Below are 27,842 nucleotides of genomic sequence, written 5' to 3' on the forward strand. Positions count from 1 at the left end.
TGCAATTACAATTAACCCACACAGCCCTTCGGGTCTGGGGCTCACTCTTCAAAGGTCTGGCCGTGGGTTCATCGATTGAGACGCCGGCTTGTCAATGCCATTGAGCGCAGGAGAAAAGGTCTTTCTGCTGAGCTCACAGCGAGCGGCTTTTTTTTCATCTGACGGAGAGGAAAGGTAAAACTTTGTCACGAAGCTTGCATTTTTTTTTTGTTGGGAAAACTCCAAGTTCTGCAGTTGTGTTAGATAAAGTAACGTATATTTGTATAACATCTGAGTGAGTCGGCTGCTGGGCATTTTAAGTCCATCTGAAGTGGTCATCCCAGGAACTGCATTTTTTTGCGCTTCTGTGTGGGCTGCATTTTTCAGCCCCGGAGGGTGCTACTTGGTTTGTATTATTAGAACGACCAAATGCTTTCTGGGGATGAAGCAGCAATGTTCTACTAACTGAGTTAGCAATTAAAACTTTCAATAAAAAGCAGAAAGGTGTGCGTGTGTGTGTGCTGACATCTCTTAGACAAGAAAAGTGTTTCACAGAGGAGGTTGGGAGACGCTGGCGTCCCAGTACACACCTACTCGTGCCTTAGGGCAAGCCTTCCAGCAGCCGGTGTGTTTGAGTCCGACTTAAGAGAGTCTTAGGGGGGAAAGTGAGTGAAACTGGAATGAAGAACAGGATTGAGAAAATTAGACTATCTAATGTGGCTGCTTCAGTGGAACCTCTTGTGCATTCCTAATTTAGATTCCTAATTTAGTGCAACGCAGGACAGAGCCTGTGAAACCGTGTGTTTCTGTTGCTGTTTAAAACAAATTTTGTTGTCGTTGAACGAATTCACCCTTCGAGCCCAGTCTGGCCCTGTGATGTAATGACATTGTGCATTACTGTCAGTTACCTTGCGTTGAGCCAGACAAATATTGAACAGTACTCAAACTAGTATGCATCCTGTTTTGATTATTTCCTGTGCCCAGGCACAGAGATGCATTACGGTAACTTATGGTAACTGTAAGTGGAGAGTGTTTTTGTGTGGCCATTTAGACTCCAAAATTTCTACGTTTGATTTTGCAGAGAGTTGACATCCTAGTGCTGAAACAGTTTTGAAACAATGTTAAGAGGTGTGCCCCTCACCACACACATGCAGCTTTCACTACAATAAATATATTATTGTTACACTAATGTATAAATAATGTGTTAGAAATAGCTGCTGTGTGACGACCCGGTCTGGGCTGCCAGAGGCATTGTACAGTGTGTGCTGAAATGGGACAAAGGGCATTCAAATTGCTGCATTACATGGGCCTCCTCATGGTTTTCTTGTAATTTTTTTTTATTGTGTAACTGCAGCTATGTTGGTAGTGTTTTTCATCTACCGCATCGTTTGAACACTCAAGAAATACCTAGTTACCTAGCTAGTCACAGTTCAGCTGTCATTCTATCCACATACCTGATAGGTGTATGTCCTGTATGGGACAGCCAACCAGATGCGTGTATGCACAGTAGGTCCTTCATCTTTTGGCAAGTAGGGGACCAGAGTCTGCTCTCTAATTGGTTGCTTCAGACTTTCCACGGGAAGACCCTGTCTTCTGTCTCCCTTTTTTTTGTCACTATTGACAGCATTAGGAACAGGACGACTCCTGATGTTGAATTCTTCATCTGCACCCAGCATCTCAGTGTCCCGACTCTCTGTGCTCAGCAGCTCGTTAATTGATTGTGAGTGCAAATAGCCCAGTTTAGGGGTTGTCCCAAGATGCTGTTGATACGTGGTTGTATCACTAAGTGGCTTTTTAAACTCACCAACAATGCAGATTTTAGTTTTCTGTCTGTCACATTTAGGATGCATGTTAGAGTTATTAACAAGATGAAATTCTTAAGGCTAGCACGCTTACATTGTTGCCCTTTGCATGGCTGTCTTTTGCATGATATTGTGTGGGGGACAGTCACAAGTTCAGCTTTCGGAAATCCCAGGTATCTCAAAGGCAGACTGCTCACCTTCAATATGTGACTTTAAGGAGTTCAGTTTCCTCGTCTAAAAAAGATAAATACCGTGAGCATGAGACATATTAGGTTGACAGATGTGAAATGAGTCCGAAGGTTTTTCAGAAATATTAGAATGGCATCTGTAATACTAGATGACAGGCTCATTTCATGCCTCTATTTGTTGGCACGAGGCTCTGCCTGTGGGAAAAAGGCGCAGCGAGGTGTTGTATGGGACAATGGAGACCCAACCTTGAACCCAACAAGAAGAGCTATTTAGCTCGGACCCCATCACCATTTATCATCAGTGATTGGACAATAACCAAAGAAACATTGCTCACCTGTGTCCAGACCTCATACTTCTTCTTCTTCTTCCCACTGACTGAAAAACACCTCCTGCAACTTGTCAGTCTCCAGTGCACACACCCCCCTCCACACCACTTACTCTTGTGTATTTCGTACAGGGATGGCTTGGCTGTCTGCCGCGTCGTGCTGTGCTGTTGCAGTCTTATCTGTTGACTATGATAGACTCAGAGGACGGCAGAAAAAAGAGAGGCGGGGTGGGGGGGTGGGCGGGGGGATTGGAGGGACAGACGAGTCCAGACCAGCCTGGACTGCTGCCGGTTTCCCAAGAGGTCTGTGGGTCCATCCAGCCCCAGAGATGTTATTTTGGGCAGCAAGGATTATTAAAGCATCCTCTGACTCACCCCTCAGCTTTTTTCATTACCTCCTCACTTTCTGCGTAGCCAGACAGCCATGCAGCGTCACCGCCTTTGATTTCAAATGCAGTTTGCTCACTGGAATGAAAAATGCATACTTAGCAGAACCAAGAAGAAACGCTCGTGTGGAGTGGGTGTGGGCAATTACTCGTGTGTCAGAGAGAGAGAGAGAGAAAGAGAGAGAGAGAGAGAACAAGATGGGGAGACCCTGGCTCTTAAGACATTTTTTCCCATTACAGAAGTACAGCCAAGTGTCTGGTTACAATAGAATATGCTGGTTTGTGAAATAGCCTGACAAATCTCAATAGGCCCTCTACACAGAGCACTTTGTGAAAATGAATAATGACTGACAAGCCCTGAGCAATCAACATAGAGCACGGCAGCGGGCAAGGAGGGAGTGTCTCCATGGATGTGTCTAAATGTTAAGCTGGATGTACTCTGGGGTAAAACGCCATTGATATTGTTTGTAGTTAAAGTTGCAAAGAAACACTCTTTAGCACATACATCCACCAGTGATGTTAGGTGCAGAGAAATACTACTTTTTTAGTTTTTGCAAAGCCTTTCCAAAGATAGTAAAAGCAAAAGTAGAATTCTTATTCTCCATTATTAATTATTATTTACACCTCCATATTTCCTACTTCTGTGCAAATACTTTAAATATCTTCTATTACAAATACCCCCAAAACCCCCAAACGAAGCGAAGCCGGAGCCAAGCCCCATCTTGTTTCCCAGATGTTGTCACACGGGCCGTGACGTGGTTTCCTTTCAAAGGAGTGAAGGGGTTGATGATGCCTTTCATGTGGCGATAAAGCAGTGTGGTGTGGTCACAGATGAACACCAATCACGTGTATATTATCGCAGCTTCAAATACAAAAAAATAAAAAAATGGTAATTACCCACCAGTGCTGTTCCGTTGATTACTTGCAGGCTCTCCAGAGGACACCCACACCCTACTCCCCAGCAGCTCTCTGCATTAGACTGTAGCTCTGTTCAGTTCGAGCTGAATTCAGCTGCGTAAAAATTACACAGCACTCCTGCTCTGCTCCAAATTTGCCCCAGCAAACTGCCGCTCTGCTCCACATAGGTGATTGCTTTGTTAAATTCCAGCTGCGATGTGCATTTTTCTAATGCTCGCAGGTCTTGGCAATATGATAAAAAAAAAAAAATAATGTACACATGCTCTGCTCCTCTAACCTCCCTCTGTAGGAAGGGGAGAGGCGAGCAGCACTGTAACAGTCCTGACTTGTAGCTAATCTTAATGGCATATTCTGCTGGGGCTTGGCCTACATAGAGTGCTAGCAGTGCCTTTTCTTAAAAAGGAGACCTAACAGGCGGTGCAGTGCGGAAGATATATTAACCATCCGGAGTATAAACATAGCATGATCACACAAGGCACCACAAGGTCTGCATGCAGACAGGAGGATGGAGCCTCTGTTGTTGTAGCCAATTAGCGGATACACTCACCAGCTCTGCAGACGCTGTCAGCTGAGCCGCTTGCGATATTGCTCAACTTCTCTGTCCACGCAAAACTTTCCACAGAGCAGGGACATAATAAATAAAGTGGGGGTGGTGGCTACCATCTGCTATTATGAATGACACAGTGCTGTCGGGCACCAGGCTGTGCATGTGTGCAGGGATTATAATTTAATTACTTCCATTCAAAACTGACATTTCTGTTAATTTATCAGCTCAAAAAATTACATTTAGGAAATAAAATCTGCTCAAGTCACATTAACCATTTTAATCATTTGTGGTTTGGATCGCGGTTTATTTTAATTGTCACTAATCTGTGAACACTAAAAAAAAGTCGGTGGCATATAGTTGTGAGACTCTACAGCGCTTTTTAAATATTGTGACAAGAGAATAGGACCGGATGGAAAAGCTGTTTGAAAACTTTATTGCTATGTGCGCAGCAGTTCATAATTCAGTCCTCTTGTCTCCAGCGCTGATCTGTTTACATTCCCGACGAGCTTCTTGGAGCACTGGAAGCATCTGGACAGTTATAGCATCAAGTGTGAGCTCTTGAGTAGATGTGATATGCAGACGTGAGAATATAGAACAAAATCTTTGCTCTTTGTACTTGGGGTCTGAAACGAGAGAACCACTTGACAGCATTGCGGAAGTTTTTACAGAATAATAAATCCACTTTTTAAAATCACAGAGACTTGGATTGGTTTTACCATGACTGGACAGGAATGTCAGTCAGAAGCACGCTCCACTCAAAGGCACTGAGAGGAGGACCGGCTGCCCTTGTCTCTGACTCTGTGGTGATAAAACTCCCCCACTGATCTTTCACCGTTCCCCCACTTCAGCCTGCCCAGGGAAATGCTGTGTCAACAACCCATCTCCCACCTTATTAGTCCCATCTCCCACCTGATGGGAGGACAGAAAGTGACTGGTGAAACATGGTGACAGATGTGAAAAGTGTTGTGGCAGAAGGGGCGAAGCGAGTGAGACAGCAACACCCAGATATAGTAATAATACACCCACCCACACACACTCACACACATTCACCAGCCATACTCATTGTAGAAATCTCTCTTTTTTATCTCCCTTTATTATCCCTCTCTGTATTTCTCTTTTGCGTCTGTGTATTTAATTTGACACCTGAAAATCCACCGTGTGAATAAAAAAAAAAAAAGCATAAACCATGTGATTTGTTCAGTTTAACGGTCAGATGTCAGGCTGAATGAGATTAGGCAAGACTCCCTCATCTGCTTGTGATCGGTGATAGATGTCAGCCAGTAATCAACCAAAAAAAAAGTAATCCTTTCCTAGGTGGAGGACTGAACAGCCGACACGGCCGCTGCCCGACCGACTCAGGATGTTTAACCCCAAAGTCAGCACGCCTTCAGGCCCCCAGAAGCCTGCAGCAGCAGCAGCAGTGGCAGCAGGGCCTTAAACTGTGCCACCTATCCGCATCCAGCAGTGTGGCAGAAACAACGCAGGGCAATAGGCATGCTACAGCTAACATGTCTGGCATCCGCAGGAATTTAAAATGGTTTAATCAAACTTGGAAACAAGAGGACTGGAAGCGTTTCTTTTACTCTGACAGGCGTTTTAGATTCACAGCGGCCCACTCTGTTAGTCTTGGAAGGGAGCATAACACCGCTTCTCTAAAGGGACTATTAGAAGTGTTTTTCCTCCTCTTGTCTCTTCCTCTCCGACTGTTCTCAGTTGAGATATGCACATTTAGCTGTTTTTTTTTTTTTTTTCTTTCTGGTTATCTCCTTTCAATAGAGACGGTTCCAGGTTGCATTGTTGTCATTAAGGGGAGCAGATTTCTTCCAAGGGGAGAACTCTGCGACGCAGCACAACTCATTTGTTCTCATTTGAAAATCTCTCCATTACACACGAAGCAGAGGTGGCACCATCCCCACGGGGGCAGCATTGCATTTTCACCTTGATTGGTTTTGGCTTCCTTATTTAACATGTTTCAGCAGCGGCAGCAGAAGCAGAGCAGACAGAGCTGGTGTCACAAGCTCAGTCCGGTGAGCGCTGCTGCAATACCCAATCTGCTGCTGCATGCAGGTCACCCATAGCTCTCTAGAAATAAAACTAGAATTTTTATTTATTTTTTTAGTACTGGAGGAGAAAGGATTGGAAAAACAACAAGCGCCTGGTCGTGGACTGTGAGCCAGCGCTGCTGTTTAGTAGTTTGGATCGGACCTTGCAGCTTTTTGTGAACGGACAGTGCATGGAGTGTGTTTTTGCGTGGAGCAGCCAGGCAGAGATTTGAGCTGAGCTACTGTACATCCCAGGATTTGACAGCTACTTTCAGTATGGCTGGATTTAGTCTGTTATAAGCAATTTGGATGTAGAATGTGAGAAAATATCTAATTTTAATTTATCTATTCGATAGTCATGTAATTGATTTAGTTTACCATGAACATGTGAACATTTAAACTGTTTATCTAGTCATTCATATCAGCTGTTTTCCTCAGGTAAGTGTAATTGGCAGTTGATATATTACATGCATCGTGTAGCTTAAACTGCAGTAAGCTCTGCATTTTTTTTTTATAATTTATTTTGCAGTGGTGGTGCAGGTGCTCAGTGTATCAGGGTCAGAACTGTCACAGCACCACTGGAAAGCACCATCGTGGTCGTGGCTTTTGTTTTTTTTGGTCTTTACAGCGCCACAACGAGGCTAAAGCTCAAGCTAATATCTGATGTGCTGATTGAGGGTGTTGCGGTGGGAGAGTGAGTGCGCCGGTGTGTGTGTGCATGTGTCTTGGTGGCTCCACATTCAGCTGACAGCATGAAACCGGCAACATCTGTGAAGGGTTCATCACTCACTGAAAGCTTCCTCATTGACTCTGAATTATTGATCTTTGAGCTTGTGGCGTTTCTTTGGTTTTAAATGGAATATAAGCATAACCTCCAGGCAAATGGATGTGGGAACAAAGGTTGTCTAATTCACTCTGGAAATCCTAACGATTTTAATGTGCGTATTGATCTGCTTTGCTTATAAAAGCATATTTTTGGTCGTGCAGTAGCTGTGAGAGGAGGTGAAGACGAAGCGGGAAGTGAATCGTATGATCACAACTTTGCCTTCGCCAAAGCGTAATTAAACTTGTCATGATATTAAGCATCCGATCAAACCCTTTGACCTGTCCCAGGAAATTGCTTTGAACATACTGTGACTATCTCCTTTACCTGCAAATGTAATATAAGTAGTTGACACATTATACCGGCCATTGCGCTTTTCTGTTATGTCCAGCTATTTTATGCTCAAGACGGATGAATAATGTGATAAATAATCCTTTTGTGCATCCCTAGGGCACCATGAAGAACGCTGGGTTGTGTGCCCAGATCCTAAAATATTCCCATTATTCTGTAATTTGATGTCTAGCTTGGGTGTTTTTTTCTATCACAAACCCACATCAAATGTTCCTGATTAACAACTGAGGCTTCATGAAATAGTCCTATACATCCACAGACTGAGGAAGTGACACAGTTAGTCCATTGGCAGCCTGGAAGCCTGGGCTCTGGCTGTGGATATTTCCGATCAGATCCCGTCTATAGGTCAAAGCGGGAGCGAGTGTGATGAGGCAGAGCTGGACAGCCTCGGCACAGACACAGACCTGCCTCTCAGTTCACCGACAGACTTTCAGACTTTTTTTTATTTTTGTGTTGTGTTTGTGGAAAAATAACATCATGTAAAGGCTTTATCATGGCGAGCATGTCGGGTCACTTCTAATCTTTTTGGGTCGCACTTTTTAATCTTTCAGGTCCATAGTGTAATCCCGTGGTTTTTTTTGTTTGTTTTTTTTGTGAGCCATGGATTTGATACATTATTCTGCTTTTGATAAGGACAGTGTACTTGAAAAAAGATGATTATAACTGGAATTACCTCCACGGCACTGGCGGTGTGTTAGGCTATGTTGGCAACCTTAGCAAAATCCAGAGCAGAGCACCTCAGAGATGTCAAAGTCTGATGATCAAAAATAACCATCATCAGACCCAAAAGAAGATCCCCTTTTTAAAAACATCCAGGTTTTAATTATACTCTGTGTATAATGAAGCCAGTATCACAGGCTGAAGTTTAGAGCCGTCTCTGTCCTTGTCTGTAATTGAACGGCACACTGTTCCAGCAGAGGATTTCTATAGTTAGCTCAGAACAGGACAACAGCAGCGACAAGGGCTGCTGTTATTCCCACAGCAGGAATGCATAGAAACAGAAAGCCTGTATTCTGACAACGTTCCCCGGAGGGGCTGAGCGTGTCTCTGTGGAGTTGGCCTGTTAGCTTGGTTCACGTTGTCGATCTGCTGCACACCACGCTGCCCGTGCTGCGGCCCCAGTGCCATGTCTGTGGTGACAGCATCGCGCACGAACCTTGCGATGCAGTGTAAAGGGATGTGATGGAGTAGTATGTTGCCGTGTGGTTCGTGACACATTCTTTGCAGGAACCGGGCGTCAGTGCCACGTCACTAGCGTCATAATCCCACGGGAGCCCATCCCGCCTCTTCGTGCTTGAGCCGGACAAATACGATGCCGAATATACCACATGCACACCAGCCACAGTTAACTGGTGTCTACTCTATTTTAATCCCTCTTATTCACATTCATTTCCTTGATATATTATCTCTCCTTTCACATTTGTTTCTCCTGTCTTTATCTCTGTCTGTGTCACTGAGAACGGAATGCAAATCTAGGATCAGCAGAGTGTGTCATGGCAGAGCTGTGGCAAGCTCAGAGGGATATGCAGAGAGGCTATTACAGTAGCAGCGGCAGCTGGAGAAATGGGGGAATATTGCACAGTACAAAATTTAGTGCTGCGCCACTGCTCTGTTGTATATATTGCAGGCTGGTTCAACGCAGACAGCATTAGCGTCATGATGCAGATGCTGATAGAGTGCAGCGGGGTTGCTAGCTTGTTTGCTACTTGCCACAGACATTTCTCTGTTTGGACAGAAGGGACATGCGAGGCTAAATGGGAGCAGGGAAATGTGATACTTGTGTCAAGATGAGTTAGCGCTTGTCAAAGGTCAGTTTGCTAATGTCTGTTGTCGTTGCTATGTGCATCTACTATGCACATATGTGTGTTTTGGGTATAGCATTTCAAGACAACATCCCAGCGGACATTAGCCTGGAGCCCTAAGGGCATTCTGAGAGGCAAAGTAAAGGATCACTTAAGCACCCAGTGCAACACACATAAAAAAAAAAAGACAAGCATGCACAAGTGAACACATGCTGCACATGCGTAACATGCACCTCCCATGAACATCAAGTCGCCATAAAGAGATATTTCTCATGCACATCACACACTCCTCCGCGCTTTTACTCCAAGTCACGGTGCCCATTCCCCACTCCAGCATATAATTTCTGCCGCTGCTTCACTTTGAATTTGTGAATGAACCGCCACTCAGTTTGTGTCCAGGAGCATCTCATGAATAATGCAGCAACCCTGTGTGTTTTTCTCCAGCTTGGTCTGAATCACCAGCTCGTTTGGACGCTAAGGCGATCGGAGGTCTTTGTTTTTATGTGAAGGAGGTGTAGGAAGTCTCTTGTGTGCGTTTTCTGCGCAGATACTCGATATGGCCTTTTGTCTTTCTTTAAATCCTTCCCACAAAAAGGATGTGTTCATTAAACTTCACATCTATTGAAGTCTCCCTGTGTTGTGTGTCTCGTTATCTCCAGTGCTTTGACTGTTGCAATGTTTGGGGTTTTTTTTGCTGCATTTTTAGGAAATCCCTCATCTGTCACGTTTGTGGCGCATACTATCCCATTTTTTAGTTTTTTGTCTTGAATTTGCAGTTGATGAATGTAACATAGTAGACGGTGGCATGTGTGCAGCTGTTCTGTCTTCCTAGAGTGGTGGTTTCAGCTTTTTTTTTTAGGAGAAAGTCATTCAGTACTCAGAAACAAAGTAACAGTTATAGTCTACATCTAGTGGGAAAACAGGTCAAAACTGGCTATTAAACAGTTTGGTAATTGGCTTAAAGCAGCACTGTGCTGCACTATTGCGGCAATTCTTACTCTTGTCTATTAGTACTACAAGCAAACCTTTTTGCATTACAAGTAATTTTATACCAAGATGATATTAAACAACTATTATCTACTTCAATATGAAACATACTGATGAGTTAATGTAACATTTAAAACAGAATTAATTGATATTCGTAGCCATTTACAAAGAGCAAAGCGTGCCGTAAACACAACAACACATTATCTCTTCATAAAGTTATCAGTGGTTAGTGAACTGATGCCTATCCAGCATTCATGTGATGTGGTGTCATCCTGCTGATTGTAACATACAGTGTATGTTATTTCATGCTCCTCATAGTCGTGCTCTCATGCTGTCCCGTCTACTATTAAGTAAAACTTCCTTTTATTTACCAGTGTTGATGGAAAGCACATTTTGTACTGCCCTATTGCTCAACTTCTGCCCCTCTCTAACAGCCCATATTTTAACCATACAGCAGTTCATGAACTGTACACAGTGCTCATTCATCACTCTGACTCTCCGTAGAGCTGGCACTTCAACGTCCAACGTAGAAATTCAACTCGGAAAACACAAAAAAAAGCATCTTTGCCCACACGTGCCTCAGCACAGTGCTCACATCTAATGCACGGCTTATTCAGTAGATCTAGAAGGCAGGGGCCAAACCTCTTCTGTCCTCCTCAGTGCATCAGCCAATCGCATGCGAGGAGCCCTTACCTCGGCCAGTGAGCAAGGCTGGCAGGAGTGATTTATGAAGCCTTTTGAAATTTATGGAAAGTTGTCACGTACAAAATTAAGGGGATGCTTCACAGAGCTTTTTCCTCACCAAAATGTCATTATTACTTTAGAGGAAAAGTGGGAGAAATGTAGGAGAAAAGTGGCTTATGAATAATTGATTCTGGACAAAAGAATAAATGCATTAACGCACAGTTAGCCTCCTCCAGGCTCTAAATCCACTTCCTGGCTGGTTTCCTCTCTGACAACCAAACAATGATAAAATGATTGACAGCTAATCTTAGAAATATGAGCCCGCTGACTGTAACCATACTTGAAAAAATAACCATTTTGGATATTTTCGCAGGATTGCTGTTCATTTCAAGATTTCACTTTGAAACAAAAGTGAATCAGTCATATATTTAGGGATTGTTCTTAGTGCATGCATAGTTTAGTTCCTCGACCTCCTTCTCTTGCACACAGTAACACGATTAATTTTTGAAATATAATTAGGTCATGTCCGTGCAGGTGTCTTCTTGTTGTTATTGCTATCCTGTTGTGTATGATTTACTCAAGTTATTAAGCAGTATGACATAAAATGATGCTAGCTTAGATTCTCTAGATACATAAACAGGGGTTTACACTGAAGCATCAAACCGGCAGTTCAAACCCAGTGTGATCGCTAACTCAGTCTTCAAATAGACCATGTCATAATTAATATGTGTTTAAGATAGAGGGGCAATCTTTAATTTTTATTTTGATAGTATCTGATTACTTTGTTAATATAAGAACTTCAGGAGCTGGTATTTCCTTACAAGTAAACCTGTTTCATGCTAAACGTGCTAAAAGGATAGTATTAGCCTGCTGTAATATAAAGCCAGCATGCAGCAAGAGGATGGAGTGGTGCTGCATCCTGCTGTTCAGCCCCATTGTTTCTTTTTTATTTTTGGGTATGTGTTCGTGTGACAAAGGCAGGACATCAGGTTTACAGCCTAAGCAGAACACCGCAGAGATATTAAAAGAGACGACAACAAAAGAACATTAGCAGCACGTGCACACAGATCTCAGTACTGTTAAATATAATGAACCTTGCTGAACTGTGTAGTGAATATTTAAAAAAAATCATAATCAGAGAGCGTCCAGTTCAAAGTGGGACAACCAATAAATTCTACTCTTTGTTCCTTTCTCTTTGATCTACAGGAAACGAAGCCCATCTGCATCCAGGGATCCAAACCAAAAATACGACCAAAGGGAGGGGGGCGACCACTCACAGTATGCCCCGACGGACGGCGGCATGCCCAGATCACCGTCCGACTATGGGGATGGGGACCCTCGGCGGGCTCCGCGGGGCCCACACATGTACCCAGATGTGGATGCAGCAAGGATGGGCTACCGGGACCGGCGGGGACCCGGCCGCTGGCACTCACAGGAATACCCGCTTGACCAGGAGCTAGATGGACCGCCCAGTGAGTATGACCTCCAGCGGCAACGCCAGGAGGAGTTCCAGACGCGCTATCGCAGTGATCCCAACCTGGCGCGCTATCCTGTTAAGCCGCAGCCCTACGAGGAGCAGATGAGGATGCATGCTGAAGTGGGCCGGTTGAGGCACGAGCGCCGCCACAGTGATGTCTCCCTGGCCTACACAGAGCAGGATGACCCCGGCCCCATCCGGCTTTCCCGTCAACATCTCACCGAGCGCCGGCCGCCTATGGTGGGACAACGCTCCTACTCTGTTGACCGATCCTCCCCAGGGCCCATGGGTCCTGGCCTTGGAGGCCACAGAACCTCCAATCACAGCCCCCCAACGCCACACCGCAGCCCTGTGCTGGGTGACCGGTCAGGGGATCTGCGAAGAGGAGACATGGGTGGGGATCCCATGAGAAGGCAGCAGCACCACTTGGACCCCAGTTCAGCTGTCCGCAAGACCAAGAGGGAGAAGATGGAGAGCATGTTGAGGAATGACTCTCTTAGCTCAGACCAGTCGGAGTCAGTGCGCCCGCCACCCCCCAAACCTCACAAAACCAAAAAAGGAGGGAAGATGCGGCAGGTGTCACTGAGCAGCTCGGAGGAGGAGCTGGCCACCACACCAGAGTACACCAGCTGTGAGGACGTGGAGATAGAGAGTGAGTCAGTCAGCGAAAAAGGTAGGAGCCACCACTCCAACAGCCCCACTCTTTTTCTGCTAATTTCTCTGTGTATGTGTAGGTTAATTCAGCTCTATAATGTACATTATACAAATGCAAAATTCTACAAATACAAACTTTTTTGTGTATTCGTAAAGCCAACCAGTATTATTGACATAGTCTTGTTAAAAATACTGCTTTAATTTAATAATAAATCAATTATTGCTGCTGTCATGTGTTGATTATTATTCATGTTTATGCCCCTGTTGACTCAGATATTGTATAACCTTCAGATTCCCCAGTCTACAGTCTATATATGTACTGTCTGTCTCTATGTTTGTGTATTTTTATGTATATGGCTCATTATTTTTAGTTTCATAAAATACACGAGTGTTGATTTTTGATGATTTTTTTTTTTTAAAGAAACAATAATACTCAAAATTGGGTAAGATTTTATTGGTTAGTTAGTTTCTTTTTTCAGTTCTTCTTAAACTGCTTTGGAGGTATTTATTTATTTATTTATTTTTGTTCAAATTCATGCATTTCGGTAAAATCTTTAAAAACTTAAAATGATGAGCCTCGTGTCTGTGCCAAGCGTTGCTGCCTTTTCCGTTGTGTTATTAATGAATCTACTCTAACAGCTCTCGTGCCTTCGAGGAGGAGGCTTGTGAGCCAGCCAGAGATGTTTCAGTGTGGATGCCTGTTTATGTGTGTGCCTGCAGTTTCAAATGAATCTAGCGCTGCTGCTCTCAAGGCATTCTCCTCTCGCTGCTGTCTTAAGGCACACTTTGCTAAGCCCTTCCACAGCTGTTTCAAATAATCAGCCTTGTTCTACTAGACAGTGTTACATAATTGACAGACAGGGGGAAACAGGGAGAGAGCTGGGGTGTGGGTGTCTAGTGAAACAAGGGTGTTGAATAATTGTCCATCATCACAGCTGTATATAAACAGATTCAAGTAATAAATGAGCCGAGGGTGATTATATGAGTTTCTATAGTATATACTGTAGCTCCATTACTTGTGACTTCATGTGCTTCTTAAAGAGCAGTTTTGAAGCTCAGTGTGGCGACTCCAGCCATCACCATCACGCCAAACCTAAGCACCTTTCGTTTAGATTCAGATTCAGATTCAGGCTTATTTGTCAAGCACAGGATTAACAGGGTTAACAGTGCAACGAAATGTTGTGGACGAGAGAACTGGTCAGCTCAGCCATAAGCAGCACCAGAAAGTAAGAGTATAATTACAAGTTTATTGCATTAAAATTAAAGCAACCGCACCCTGGATTTTGCACAAATTATGCATTGTAGCTTTAGAGACAAAAACACTTTAGTACCAGGCTGTAAACATGTTTATTTCTACTATAAAGACTGGCATTTTCATGTGGAGTTTTAAAGGGCATGACCTGCTTTTGGAGCCTGTCTCAAGTGGTCATTTGAGGAACTGCAATTTTTTGGCACTTCCTCGTTACAGCTTAGCCCATTCAATATGATTATGGTTCCATCCACTCGGGAAGAGAGCAAAAACTGATCTTGACCAGATTTGGGTAAATTATTGACCCATATATAGAAGATTTAGTCTGGAAGCCTGACCAACTTACAAGCCTACACAGTATTTTTGACGGAAAGCTGGTTTGGAACCACTCTGTTTGGAGATGAGTACATGCACCGGCAAAAAGATCCTCTTGGCCAGTTAAATCGTTTGGGTGGGCTTAATGTGGCGATGGACAGAAGAGCACAATTGGGTTGAATTCGTTTACAGCTGCCTTTGGAAAAGTGGGAAAGGAAAGAGAAAACAACCTCAAAGGGCGAAACAGTTAACAAACTTAGCTGCTTAGTGTCACATACTTTGTTGCTCTGATTGGTTGTAGGACTATCCAATGGTGGCAGGGGTACTTTTTTCTCTGTAGCCGTTGAAATACACCTCATAATGAAATCCAAATGGCACGTTACCAGTCTCCAATTCTGATGAGTTTTGAGCCCAACTGTCAGTAACCAAAGACTGTTTAAACATTAAATTAGCAATGCACACTATTTCTTTGTATTGCGGGTCCAGTTTATTGCAGTGTTGGTCAGGGCTGTGCCTGGCCTTTCTGAACCGCAACAAGAAAACAGAATGGACATCAGCTCATGGCAAATGTCCTACCTGCTTGGGAAAGACACAAGCGCACTCTCCCAAGTGTATAAACTCACACCAGCAAGCAAACAGTCAAGAGCGACCGAATTAAATGCCACTTTGCATAGAATCAACATCAAAAGCAGTTCTTTGGGCTGTCGACTTCCGGACTGCTCCACCTGGTTGACAGTTGTCGTAATTGCAAATTGATTTTGTTGTCAAACTTGTAATTACAGAGGCCTTCCCCTCCAAAATGTTAAAAGCACGAAACAGGAGGAGCAGCAGCTGCCTCTGAATAAACATAGGGATAAAATATAGAAGGAAGGAATGTACAAAAGTACAGTTTGCTTTTGTCAGTCGGACTAGTCCAAAGCGCCTGCCACGTCCTAGAAATGTTTAATATAGAGGAGAGCTGAGGAATCCAGTCGGTTCGCTTTGTTACGTAACTGTTCTCCACACCAAGGGAAGCAGCCCAGCACAGGCACTACATTATTGATGTGGGAGTTTCCAGGTTTCCAGGTAGCCGTGGAACAAAAAAAAAATAGGCTGTTTTGAGGGTCAGAGTTTCTGTTGTTTTTGTCTGCGTCTGCCTAACCCCTCCACAGGTCAGCCTGAATAGATGAACTACTGAACTAGATAAGTGTAGCTTTCCGTGCTAGGTATAGAACATTCTCAGACAGCTGATTATACGCAGCTATCTTTGGTCTTCATTCAGTTATAACTTGCCGTGTCATTAATTTATGACATAATTACGGCTGCTGTGACTTGGTGCATGTGGAGTCTGATAATTGGTTCGGAAAACTCAACCCAGCCATTATTTTAAAACAGTGAGTGTCAAATGAGATACGCAGACTTTATATGTAATAATTAGAGAGAGATTCAAACCCAACGCTTTAGATTTGAACATGCAATATTCTTTAGTGTATTAACACCATCAGTATATATCTATATACTGTAAAATATACTGGTCTGACTGCACTCTACCTGTCAGCATCTTTGTGAACTCAGCTTGTCGAGATGGGTTTGTAACAGCAGGCTAAGCAAGACACATGTCTAAAATCTCCAATAACTTGAGTAGGTCTTTGGGGACGGAGGAGGGCTTGATATGATGAGAATGGGGGGGAGTCTAAAGAAAAGGAGGGGACTGGAGATGAGTGGGTGTGCCAGCTGTAATGGGCCTGACTCATGTCTGTGAGCGCTGGAGACTGATTTATTGCGTTGGTCCTCTCCCCGTGTTTTCCTCCGTATTGATTCCCGTGACATGTAGTCTCATAACAGTGCCGAACGCACAGAAAAGGAGAGGATGGTGGACTAACTGTAGCAGACAGGTGGACATTGTGTAGTGACAATGTAAGTTACAGCCTCATTAATGGTTTCTGGAACCAGCACTAGATCTTAGAAAGATTCTCTTTTAGCTTTTTTATATACGAAAGGGTAATATCGATGTGTCTTGTGCAAAATAAACGGTGTTAGTAAGTCCTTTTCTATTAGAAAATAAGTTTTAAGATTTGTCTTCGCCAAGGATTTAACTCGAAACTGTGTCACCTTCCCAGCACTATGTTTTTAAACATACACTGTTTCGCCCGCTTCTCTTTTCTCCTCTCACCTCTCGAGTTGTAGTAAAAACAGCATCAATAATTAATGATCCAATTAATAGTTTACACTGGTTTTTATTGAGCCGTCAAAGTGATGGAGAGCCTGCTGGTGGTGAACTCCGCCACTGCCTGCGCGCTGCGCCTTCGACCTGAATCAGCACTTTGCAGCGCTTCGGAGCCGGGGCGAAACGGCAGAGCCGGCTGCAGACTGCTGATGCTCACAATTTATGGCCGTGATGAGTTTCCTGCTGCCTGAAAAAACCACACAGTGCCTTGCCGGGGATCAGTGCCTAATTGTGGTGTGCCACTGTTAATAAAGCTTCGGGGAAAGGGAGGGGAAAGGCTGTGCAGGCCTCCATGCCGGCACGCTCTCAGATTATTTTTGACAAACATTGAGGGTGGGCTTGGGAGAGGGTTGCTGGAAGTGGAGGAGTGTCAGGACAGGCATAGGTGGAAGTGGAATTGCGACTAATATAACCTTGAGATACTAGCATCTATCTACAGCTATAGACGAGACACAAACACATATCTCTGATAGAAGGGTAATTTACATTAAACCCCTCAACTGTTTGGACTACTAAGAAGTCGAACTGGAAACAAAATTGGTAGTGGTACTCGTGGGGGGTGATTTCACCATCGCCTCACATAAACATCATAATCTAACAATGTGCATTTTTAAAAAATATATATACACTATATTACCAAAAGTATTCGCTCACCTGCCTTTACTCATTCTATGAACTGAAGTGCCATCCCATTCCTAACTCATAGAATTCAATATGATGTCGGTCCACCTTTTGCAGCTATTACAGCTTCAACTCTTCTGGGAAGACTGTCCACAAGGTTGAGGAGAGTGTTTATAGGAATTTTTGACCATTCTTCCAAAAGCGCATTGGTGAGGTCACACACTGATGTTGGTCGAGAAGGCCTGGCTCTCAGTCTCCGCTCTAATTCATCCCAAAGGTGTTCTATCGGGTTCAGGTCAGGACTCTGTGCAGGCCAGTCAAGTTCATCCACACCAGACTCTGTCATCCACGTCTTTATGGACCTTGCTTTGTTCACTGGTGCACAGTCATGTTGGAAGAGGAAGGGGCCCGCTCCAAACTGTTCCCACAAGGTTGGGAGCATGGAATTGTCCAAAATGTTTTGGTATCCTGAAGCATTCAATGTTCCTTTCACTGGAACTAAGGGGCCAAGCCCAGCTCCTGAAAAACAACCCCATACCATAATTCCTCCTCCACCAAATTTCACAGTTGGCACAATGCAATCTGAAATGTACCGTTCTCCTGGCAACCTCCAAACCCAGACTCGTCCATCAGATTGCCAGATGGTAAAGCGTGATTCATCACTCCAGAGAACGCGTCTCCACTGCTCTAGAGGCCAGTGGCGGCGTGCTTTACACCATTGCATCCGACGCCTTGCATTGCACTTGGTGATGTGTGGCTTGGCTGCAGCTGCTCGGCCATGGAAACCCATTCCATGAAGCTCTCTGCGTACTGTACTTGGGCTAATCTGAAGGTCACATGAAGTTTGTAGCTCTGTAGCAATTGACTGTGCAGAAAGTCGGCGACCTCTTTGCACTATGCGCTTCAGCATCCGCTGACCCCTCTCCGTCACTTTACGTGGCCTACCACTTCGTGGCTGAGTTGCTGTTTTTCCCAAACGCTTCCATTTTGTTATAATAGAGCTGACAGTTGACTGTGGAATATTTAGGAGCGAGGAAATTTCACGACTGGATTTGTTGCACAAGTGGCATCCTATGACAGTTCCACGCTGGAATTCACTGAGCTCCTGAGAGCGGCCCATTCTTTCACAAATGTCTTGTTTCACAGTCTGCATGCCTGAGTGCTTGAATTTATACACCTGGGGCCAGGCCAAGTGATTAGAACACCTGATTCTGATCATTTGAATGGGTGAGCGAATACTTTTGGTAATATAGTGTATATTTCCAATTTCTGAAATTTGCCAAATTGAGGACTGACACAAAATGTGACTTGTGCAAAGGGGTAATTCCAGATTTATAAAGCAAAAAAGATAAAGAAATCAGGCAGATTAAGCTGCTTGACAGCTCCCCATCATTCAACAAAACTGTGGCAAAGGAGGTAAAGGTTCAATCCCTGGCCCAGCCCGCTAACGTATCTGTTAAAGAGATACTGAACCCCGTATTGCTCCAGATGTGCAGACCCTTGAGGTATTATTTTCTGGCTATATTTATTCACAGCAGTGACACTATCTATATACAGCACCCTTCTTTAATGCAGAGTCTTTTTTTTTTTTTTTTTTTTTTTGGGTTTGCAAAGCCCTTCCGCTTTACCCTTGATGCTTCAGTCCCATCACTCCTCGACGTCCAGAAGCATATGCGGTCTATTTTTATGCCTTTCTGTCAGAGTTCCCTGATTTCCCTGAGATTGAATCCTTTGCCAGCTAATGCTTGAAGGAGGCCTGTCCCGTATAGATCCATTAGTTTCTGCGGCTCTTTGCAGGGGAAGTGAAGTGTGGGAAATGTGATGTATATGGCCCGAGGGTTACACAAGTGCACTGCTTTCAGACGACCTTACCGGTGCCTGTAGCTAAGGTTCACTACAGGCTATATAAAGTATGGCAACAACGGCAAAGACTGCTGTTTACTCAATGCCGGTCAGCATTTAAACGCATTTAAAATACTATGCAAACATTTAACATTCATCAAATTGAAAGTACTCATCATCAACACAGGAAAATAGGCTAAATCCCGGTTCTGCACACAGTTTTCCACCATATGAAAAATGGGGCTGTTGATATTAGTCTCTAGGGACAGTGGTGTCCTCTCTTGGGGGCTGTTTCTTGTGATGGAAGTGTCACATCTTCAGCAAGAAAAGGGGGCTACAGGCCATTATTCCCCCACCGCTGACGAGTCTCGCCATCCCTTCCTCTGCCCCAGAAACCTCCATCGTGTAATATCGTCGTAGCCGCTCGCCTGTGTTTCTCAAAGCCGCGTGTCCACTGACACTGCTACAGAAGTTGTAATCAGAGGCTCATCTTTAAAAGCTCTCCCTAGTGCACTTTAGATTGAGGTCAGTTAAGGCTGCGCGGCGCTGCAATCTGAATCCCCAGTTAAACACATTAGAGATCTGCCCAGCTCCCTCCCGCAGATGCTGCTACTGTAGAGACAGATAACAGCAGGCTAACTTTGTTTAAAAAAAAAGAAGAAGTTTGGGAAGAGTGTTGTCTGGAAATTAAGTATATATATATATATATATATATATATATATATATATATATATATATATATATATATATATATATATATCAAATAATGCACGTAATTGCCACGTTTCCAGGATGCTAACAATTTTATCTCCTGGTCAGTTTACTTATTTGATGAACAAAACAATAGCCACACTAAATAAATATATTGACACTTTCTAAGGTTTAAGGGTTTTAAACGTCTTATTGATAAACCCAGACACTGCAAAAGAAAAAGACTTAGTTTGACGACTGATAGTCAGTTTCATGTAGAAATGGAATTGCAGTTTTCTCAATGTTAAGAGTGCATTTTCCACACCTTACAAACTTATTTCCTCGTCCACTCTCCTCATACATCTCATCATTTGTTGTCAAGAGCAATAATATATAGCAAGTATGACCTGGAAGAGCAATTTCCTCCCTTTAAAGCAACGCTCCTAGATACTATCGATCAATCTGGATCTTTGATAATAATCCAAACCTAGCTGTGTTCAAAAAGGATTTGAAATGCAGTGCAGAAGCCAGTTGACTATCTTGGTAGCCCTGTGATGGCTTGTTTCCTTTCCGTATTCTGCGACGCTGAGATGGAAACATCAGTACTGAATCTTTTATGTGAATCTTTATCTTTAAGCTGCATCTTTCTTTCTCCACAGGGCTCTTAGGGATGATGATCACCCTTTGAGTTTGGGCAGTATGTGAGAGTGTGTGCGTTTGTGCGTAAATGAATGTCTGGACGTCCTGTTTTAGCACTGTACGTGTATTATGTTTGTGTGTGTGTGTTAATGTCTATACTTTGTGGTGTCCTCACTTGTCCCTCTCGCTGTCCTCTCTCGTGTGTGTGTGTGTGTGCGCCCTTCCCTCCCACCTTACAGGAGATTTGGATGGCCATTGGTGGGACCATGCGTCTTGGCATAGCAGCGAGGCCTCCCCAATGTCTTTGGTGAGACATGTGGAGCCCTGCCTTGACCCTCCTTCCCCCGCCCCCTGCCCTTTAACCCCATCTCTCTCTCCCTCTCGCTGTCTCTCTCCTCCCCCCCATCCCCCGTTCTCCCAGAGTCTTTTGTCATTTCATGTTTCCTTTGTTTTATTTACACCTTTGCATGTTGTTTTTCTGTTTTTCTTTCTGTTTTTATCCCACACCTGTAGGGGACAGTCAAAGGGGAAAAAGAAAAACTAATGAGCAGGCATTTATGTCCGAGCCGACACACACCTTATCTGAGAGGCAAAAGAAAATGGTGCGCTTTGGGGGACACTCATTTGAAGAGGACTTGGCATGGTGTGAGCCGCAGGTTAAAGACTCGGGAGTTGATACGTGCAGTAGCACAACCCTAAACGAGGAGCATAGCCATAGTGAGAAGGTACTGAGACAAATCTAGCCTGCATTTTGTTATTATTATTTATGACCTACCCATCCAGTCTTTGTTTGCTCTCTGTCACTAAGTGTAAATAGGTGAGATGTTTGTTTTTTGGATTTTATTTGACATTGTATAAGTTGATTTCTCTTGCGATTTCGTTCCTTTTTGTTCGATTACTTTTGGCTCCACCTTGCTTGGTGTTGCTGAATAAGTCTTTTGGGTACACCCTCTTTGCTTGCTACTTGTACTTGCTGTTTTGCTCCCAAAACAGAAACCACACACCTCACAGTAGTTGTAAAAGAAGAGCACTGACACACAACCTCTCTGTTTGTCATGGCACTCAGGAATGTGGGTCTCTCCTAGTTGCATGCTCGTTCTCCTCCGTATGTTGTGTTCTTGCTCTGCAGCGGTCCTGTTTAGTGCCCCGGGAACACCTTTATTCGGGCCCGTCCCTTTCACTTTGCTGCCCTACCCCACAGCACCCAGTCCAGACAGAACCCGCCACCCTGCCCAACCTTCCACTCACTTCTATAGACAAACCCCAAAAAGCACACAAAACAGGGAAGATTGGATTTGTTTTGCACAAAAGTTGGAAACATTTGTTTTTCTTTTTTCCCTTCCACTGCTGCGTCTGTGATTTCACCCTATTTGTCTCATGGCTTTATTCTGTGCTGTCTCGTCCTTTTTGAACTCTAACCTTGCACCCTGTGGTCTACTTCATTTGTTCTTGTGTCACTGGTTACCTTTCACCCCCCTGTTTTTGCTGTCAGCTTCCCCCTCATCACTCCACTTGATGGTGGTCGTATGTTTGTTTGTAGTGAAGGACCAGAAAGACACTCTGGTCGTCCTGCTCCTATTTGAAGAGCTGGTTTGAGGAGGAGTGTTGGGGCTGCTTGCTTTACTCTGCATGGAGCGCTGCATGAAGCTCACTCCACCCTCACACTGGCAGGTTCACACAAGCTCTGGAAGTAGCACCTAAGATAATTCACGACGCATATTTTGTTTGTAAATTAGTCAAATGTTCAGCAGTACCTTTGTCTGCTAGCAGTAGCTGAACAGATAATATTATATAAATGAATATAACCGAGCACTCTGCTGTCCAAACATCAGACGTTGTGTGAACCTTCTTCCCCAAGTAAATGAATCCAGTACTACCCTCATGCCCCCCCTTTCACTATAGACAGGTGTCTGCTTTGGTCTGAAGTGATCAAATTCAGGTGGACAAGTTGTTAAACAAAAGGTGTGTTGTTGCTCTGACCTTGTAGCACCCGGTGACGTGGCAGCCGTCCAAAGATGGGGATCGCCTAATAGGGCGTATTTTGCTCAACAAGCGCATGAAAGATGGAAGTGTGCCTCGAGACTCAGGAGCTCTGCTTGGTCTGAAGGTGAGATTACGGTCCATCCATCCGGGTATCTACCTATGATACACATATATGTGCTATCTTGCGCTGCACAATCACGCTCAACTGCCAAGCGCTATGCTTGAAATACACACATTTGGCACATTTACACAAGTTATGCACGTTTTTCAAGTGTGAAGTCTGTAATTTCCTGCCTTCTTGTGTGTTTGACTCCCTGCTTCCAGTTATTGATTACATCATTGAACTACTCAGTATTAATATTCATCTGGGACTTGATATAGCCCCTGATGAATATTAATAAGTGCTGTTTGATATAGGGCTGTAACATTTTCTGAACTACTTTCAGTGAATTGCATTCAGCAGCTCAAAGGAAAAAAAAAAATGTCCAGAAGCTGTCAGTGAGCAATATTTGTCGTTGCAGTTAATTCATTGTTCATGTACCATCGGTTCCCAGTCGTATGCACATTTACATTCTGTTTTATCTGTGTGTCTTATGCTTTTTACTGACGTAAAGCCTATTTTATATTGATCATATCTTTACGTGTTTGAACTTTAAGTCTGTTTGTTTTTTTACTGTGGTCTCTCTCTACATTGTCAGGGAATAGGATCTGTCTGTTTTTGTAGCTGTATTGTTTTTCATTGTTGCATAAATCTATAGGTTGTACACACTGTTAAAAAATAAATAAATAAAAAAAATAGCAGAGTCCAGCAGAGCCTGGTGTGCAGCGAGGAGAAAGAACCGAGAGCTGCAAGATGAGGAAAAATCATTACTGATTGAATGAGCCTCCTGGAATGGCATGTTTGTGTCTGCTCAGTGCTTCTGTGCATTTCTGTCCGCTCAGCAGCAGCCAACCAGCTAGGCAATCCAGCCAGTCAGTCCATCACTCAGGCTGCCAGCCTCGCCCTCACTGTCCATCTCTCTCTCTCTCTCTTTCAGTCTGCGAGCCTCCCTCTCGAGCCCCTGCCTGTTACATAAAGCCATTTCATTTAGCAGACTTCCCTAAGCTCCTTTGTATGTTGGCATTCAGCTGCCATTAAGAGGGAATTTTATTTGTATGATGCCAATGTAAGCTGAGCAGAGTGAGAGAGTACAGAAGCTCAGGACTGTACAGTACAGCTGTAGCCCACGGCCCTGCGCTGTTACAGGACCACAGAGCTACACCAGAGTGTGTCCCTGGGGAAGAAAGCACGGCCCTGGACATTTGTTTAAAAGGCAGAGATGGACTTTTACCACTGACCCCCTCCCCTGTAATGCTTTTATTGTGGATTTGTACCTTGCAGTCAAGTCAAGACATCAACAGCATAAGAAAATAAATCTTCTCCTGTAAGCTGTAAATGCTACATCTTTATAGACTATGCCAAAAAGAGTCAATGTGGTACATATCAAGGTCGAGTTTAGACTGACTTTGTATTTCGGCGCTAATGCGATCATACCTCTGCTTCCACAGGTGGTGGGAGGCAAGATGACAGAATCTGGTAGACTCTGTGCTTTTATCACTAAAGTGAGGAAAGGAAGTCTAGCAGACACTGTCGGACACCTCAGACCAGGTATTTAAACACACGAACGCAATCGTTTATATAAAATGAAACAAATGGATTCGGGCTTCTTCCTGAAGTGCAAGATGACGTCTGTTATTCACACTGTCACTGTGCTGACACAACCATCTTTAAATATTATAAAATTCCCCTGCGTCATTCGGTATCTGTGCCGTTTCTTTTTTTTTTTTTTTGCAGGTGACCAAGTGCTGGAGTGGAATGGGAAGCTTTTACAAGGAGCCACGTTTAAAGAAGTTTACAATATCATACTAGAATCCAAGCCGGAGCCGCAGGTGGAGCTGGTGGTCTCACGGCCCATAGGGTGAGAGCTCAACAATCAGCACCACACAAACAAGACAGTGGTGGTGATAATAAACAACAACACACCCTTGTAGACAGTAACTAAGGTGCAAAGCATCGGGGAAGTTTAGTCAGAGAGCATTTTGATTTTTTTTTCTTGCAGTAGACATACAGTATATGCACAGTATGCATGTCCCAAACTAAAACTAACTGCAGGAAGAATTATGCATCAAATTGTGCTTACAGTACATCACTTACCTTAATTGACATTTTCCTCTAAAGCAATTATGTCTGTCGGCTCATGACTCATGCATTTGCATTTTAATTTTTTACAAAGTAGAGAGTTGAAGAGGCCAGTTAGAGAGGGAGCATCGTTTGTGTTCTTTAAGAATGTGTTTGTGAAGGAGCTTCTTTCGGTTCCTGCCCTCGTGTCCCTGGCCCAATACGGGTCTCTCCCCCCACTTGGTTTTGAAGGGGAAATTGTTGGGGGAAAACCTGCGCCTCTGCTTTGTCAATTCCCATATTGAACCTCCTTTGTGCTGCTGAGGGAGCTGTTGGTGAATGAAGACTAATGCGGTGCTTACGGTCATTAAAGCACAGTGCATTCAGCATTAGCTCAAATTGATCCACTCCATCCCCTCCTTCTCTTCCCTCTCACACCCTCACACTCTCACTCTTTTTTTTCTTTGTTTTCAGAGATATTCCAAGGATACCAGACAGCACACATGCACAACTGGAATCAAGTGAGTCTTGTCAAAATCTTCAGCCGATTTCAACATCCCCGATAATCAGCCTAGAAACATCAAGTGACGGAAATGTCAGAGAGAGTTGCTTCTGCCTCCCCGCCTCTTTATGTTTATGTCCTTTTTCACGGGCCAGATTTCTTGTCCTCTTTGTGTCTCTCTGCTTGTCCACGTTTTTCAGTTTTTCCTCCGACCATCTCCCTCTCCCTCTCCTGTGTTGCCCCTTTGAGCGCCGACTAAAAGCAACATTAGCACGAGATGATCTGACGGTGTTTTCTGTGCCCTGTCAGGTTCGAGTTCTTTCGAGTCTCAGAAGATGGATCGCCCGTCCATCTCTGTCACGTCTCCCATGAGTCCCAGCATGCTGAGGGATGCTCCCCAGTACCTGTCAGGACAACTATCAGTAAGTGACCTCAACTGGCCATGTAGACTATGTGTAAAACCCTGTAGAGTAACTGGATTGTACCGAGAGTACTGTGGTCAGTCATAAGAATAATAGTCACATTATGCATTTATAATACAACCCCAATTATACCTTGGATGTTAGTTCAAATCATTGTCTACCAGGCTCTGCAGCCCGTTCAGCTGGCCCTTCACCAACCCAGTACAGGGCCGTAGATCAAGTTACGTTGTGTGTTGTCCATTATCTAGTATAAAAACCCTCTTGGGGTAAACGGGTAAAGGCCTGCATTAAAGCAGGAGATAAATCAACTCTGAAATTTAGGATCCACATGGGAAACAGCTTTATCTACTGGGTAACAACTACAAGACATGTTTTTCTCACAGCATCAATATTTATGGGAAATAATTGGATTCGACTGACATTGGGTTTGAATATCAATTTAACTACTATCTGTGCCGTAGAGTCATTAGGCCCTTATATATAATGCAATTGTTCCCTGTCAGTCGTTAAAGAATAAGCTCTACAATCTCCAAAATCTTTTCACGGATGCCTCGTATGCTCTGTATTTCCATGAGGGCCCAGCTTTGAAATCAAAGACTGATTAATGGCTGAAACAGTTCCGTTCGTTGAATAAACCTTATGAGACATTCGGTGCCTGTTGAGTAATTCTGTTCGGTAAAGTGCCGTGTGTATGATATTTTTGGAGCAGTCTTCAAATTGTGTTTATGCATAGCAAGTTGGTTTAACGTCACTCTGACACGAGCTTTGAAGGAGAGGAGGAAAAGTCCAGAGGAGGAGAAGTACAGTATACTTGTGAGTGATTGATAGTTTGCGCAATGGGCCTATGCAGAACAGAATAGAGACACTCTGGGAAGAATAATCTTCCAAAAAGTAGAAATAGGAAAAAAAATTTTTTTTATAAATGAACGAAAAACTAAATAAAAATTAACCATTGGGCCTGAATCTTCCATCTAAACTACAAACTTCTGTTGTTGTGTTAATGAGCGTATTGTGAGTTTTTGTGTTGTGGGTATTTTGGTTTTATTGCATTTCTTTTTTCTTCCTTCTTTTTTTTTTTTGCTGTTTAATTTCACTTATCCAGAGCCAAAGCCTTAGTAGAAGAACAACGCCTTTTGCCCCTAGGGTCCAGGTAATGGGCCCCGTCTGAAGGGCACAAACTGTCTGGTTTTTGCTCATTGACTGTTGACTGGCCTTTTTTTTTTTTTTCTGTTTTCATACTTTGGAAAATTCATTCCCGGGCAAATGGCAGCTTCAAGTTTCCCTCTCAGTGCAGTGCATTGTGTCATTTTCTTCTTTTTTTGATTTCTTAGTATCACTGATAAGAATTTCTCTTACTCATTTTTACCCATTCACATCATTATTCCCAAGTAGTGCATGCTTAACTAATCTGAACACATTTTAAGAGACACTCTTCCATTGCCATATTTTTTATACATAGTGCAGTGAACCAGTACTGTATAGTTACAGTTAGATGTGTCTCTACTGCAATGCAGGAGGGTGTCTCTGTCAATTTTTGTAGGACGATGGACTTGGGTTTTTTTCTTATTCAGTGTGACATGAAGCCAGGCCTTGGTAACTCTTTGCCTACATACACACAGAGAAGTTCTCCAGCTGATTACAACTGATGGCCGTGCGGTTTCATGTTGCAGTGAAAAGACACTAAGTTTACCATCCTGTTTGGGAAGCCAAAGCCATTTTCCCTTCCTGATGAGAGTTGACATATAAGCAAATTGTACCTCTCAAATAACCGATCAAAGCCTTGAAGGTTTACCTTCACCATAAGGGCCTTTTTTTATCTGTCATCTGTAATATCAGTAAACCTTTTTTTTAATGTTTTTTTGTCCATGCAGTCAATTCACTTTGTGTAAATCTGTTTTACTGATGTAGTTAGTTTGGATATTTAACTTATTGTTATGTTGCTATGTCTAAGAGAGAGCTAAACTTTATAATTATATTGATCTAATGTGTGACCTTATTAATAGGATGATTATTTATATTCGGAGTAGAGCGAGCAGGTGTTTGCAAAGACATGCACTTTGGTTTTTCAAATTTAAACACAGGATGTGGCTTTTAGAGCTGAGATGAATAATTAGGTTTTACACGTGTATTAATAGAAGTTGTTAAAACCAGTTTGTTCCAGTTATTTACTTACTGAAATGTAGGTCTTTCACTGCTCCACAATTCATATTCTGCAGTATCTGGTATTTTTAGTGGGCTACAACATTAG

At 43.5% G+C, this 27,842-nt stretch overlaps 1 protein-coding gene across 4 annotated transcripts in view; it reads left to right on the top strand.

Annotated features, from left to right (window-relative positions):
* The window catches only part of rims2a (regulating synaptic membrane exocytosis 2a), a gene marked incomplete at its 5' end in the record, with an annotated part of 128,623 nt that overhangs the window by 50,088 nt on the left and 50,693 nt on the right, over positions 1 to 27,842 (top strand). For all 4 annotated transcript variants that reach the window (XM_084557974.1, XM_084557973.1, XM_084557976.1 and 1 more), the window contains 8 exons: positions 12,042 to 12,985; positions 21,043 to 21,254; positions 22,517 to 22,636; positions 24,061 to 24,160; positions 24,347 to 24,470; positions 25,145 to 25,191; positions 25,482 to 25,594; positions 26,697 to 26,744. In XM_084557974.1, coding sequence (XP_084414100.1) covers positions 12,042 to 12,985; positions 21,043 to 21,254; positions 22,517 to 22,636; positions 24,061 to 24,160; positions 24,347 to 24,470; positions 25,145 to 25,191; positions 25,482 to 25,594; positions 26,697 to 26,744 — 1,708 coding nt within the window. The remainder of the gene's footprint in view (positions 1 to 12,041; positions 12,986 to 21,042; positions 21,255 to 22,516; positions 22,637 to 24,060; positions 24,161 to 24,346; positions 24,471 to 25,144; positions 25,192 to 25,481; positions 25,595 to 26,696; positions 26,745 to 27,842) is intronic.

This window comes from Chelon labrosus, assembly GCF_963514085.1.
Source record: "Chelon labrosus genome assembly, chromosome: 12".
Classification (NCBI taxonomy): domain Eukaryota; kingdom Metazoa; phylum Chordata; class Actinopteri; order Mugiliformes; family Mugilidae; genus Chelon; species Chelon labrosus.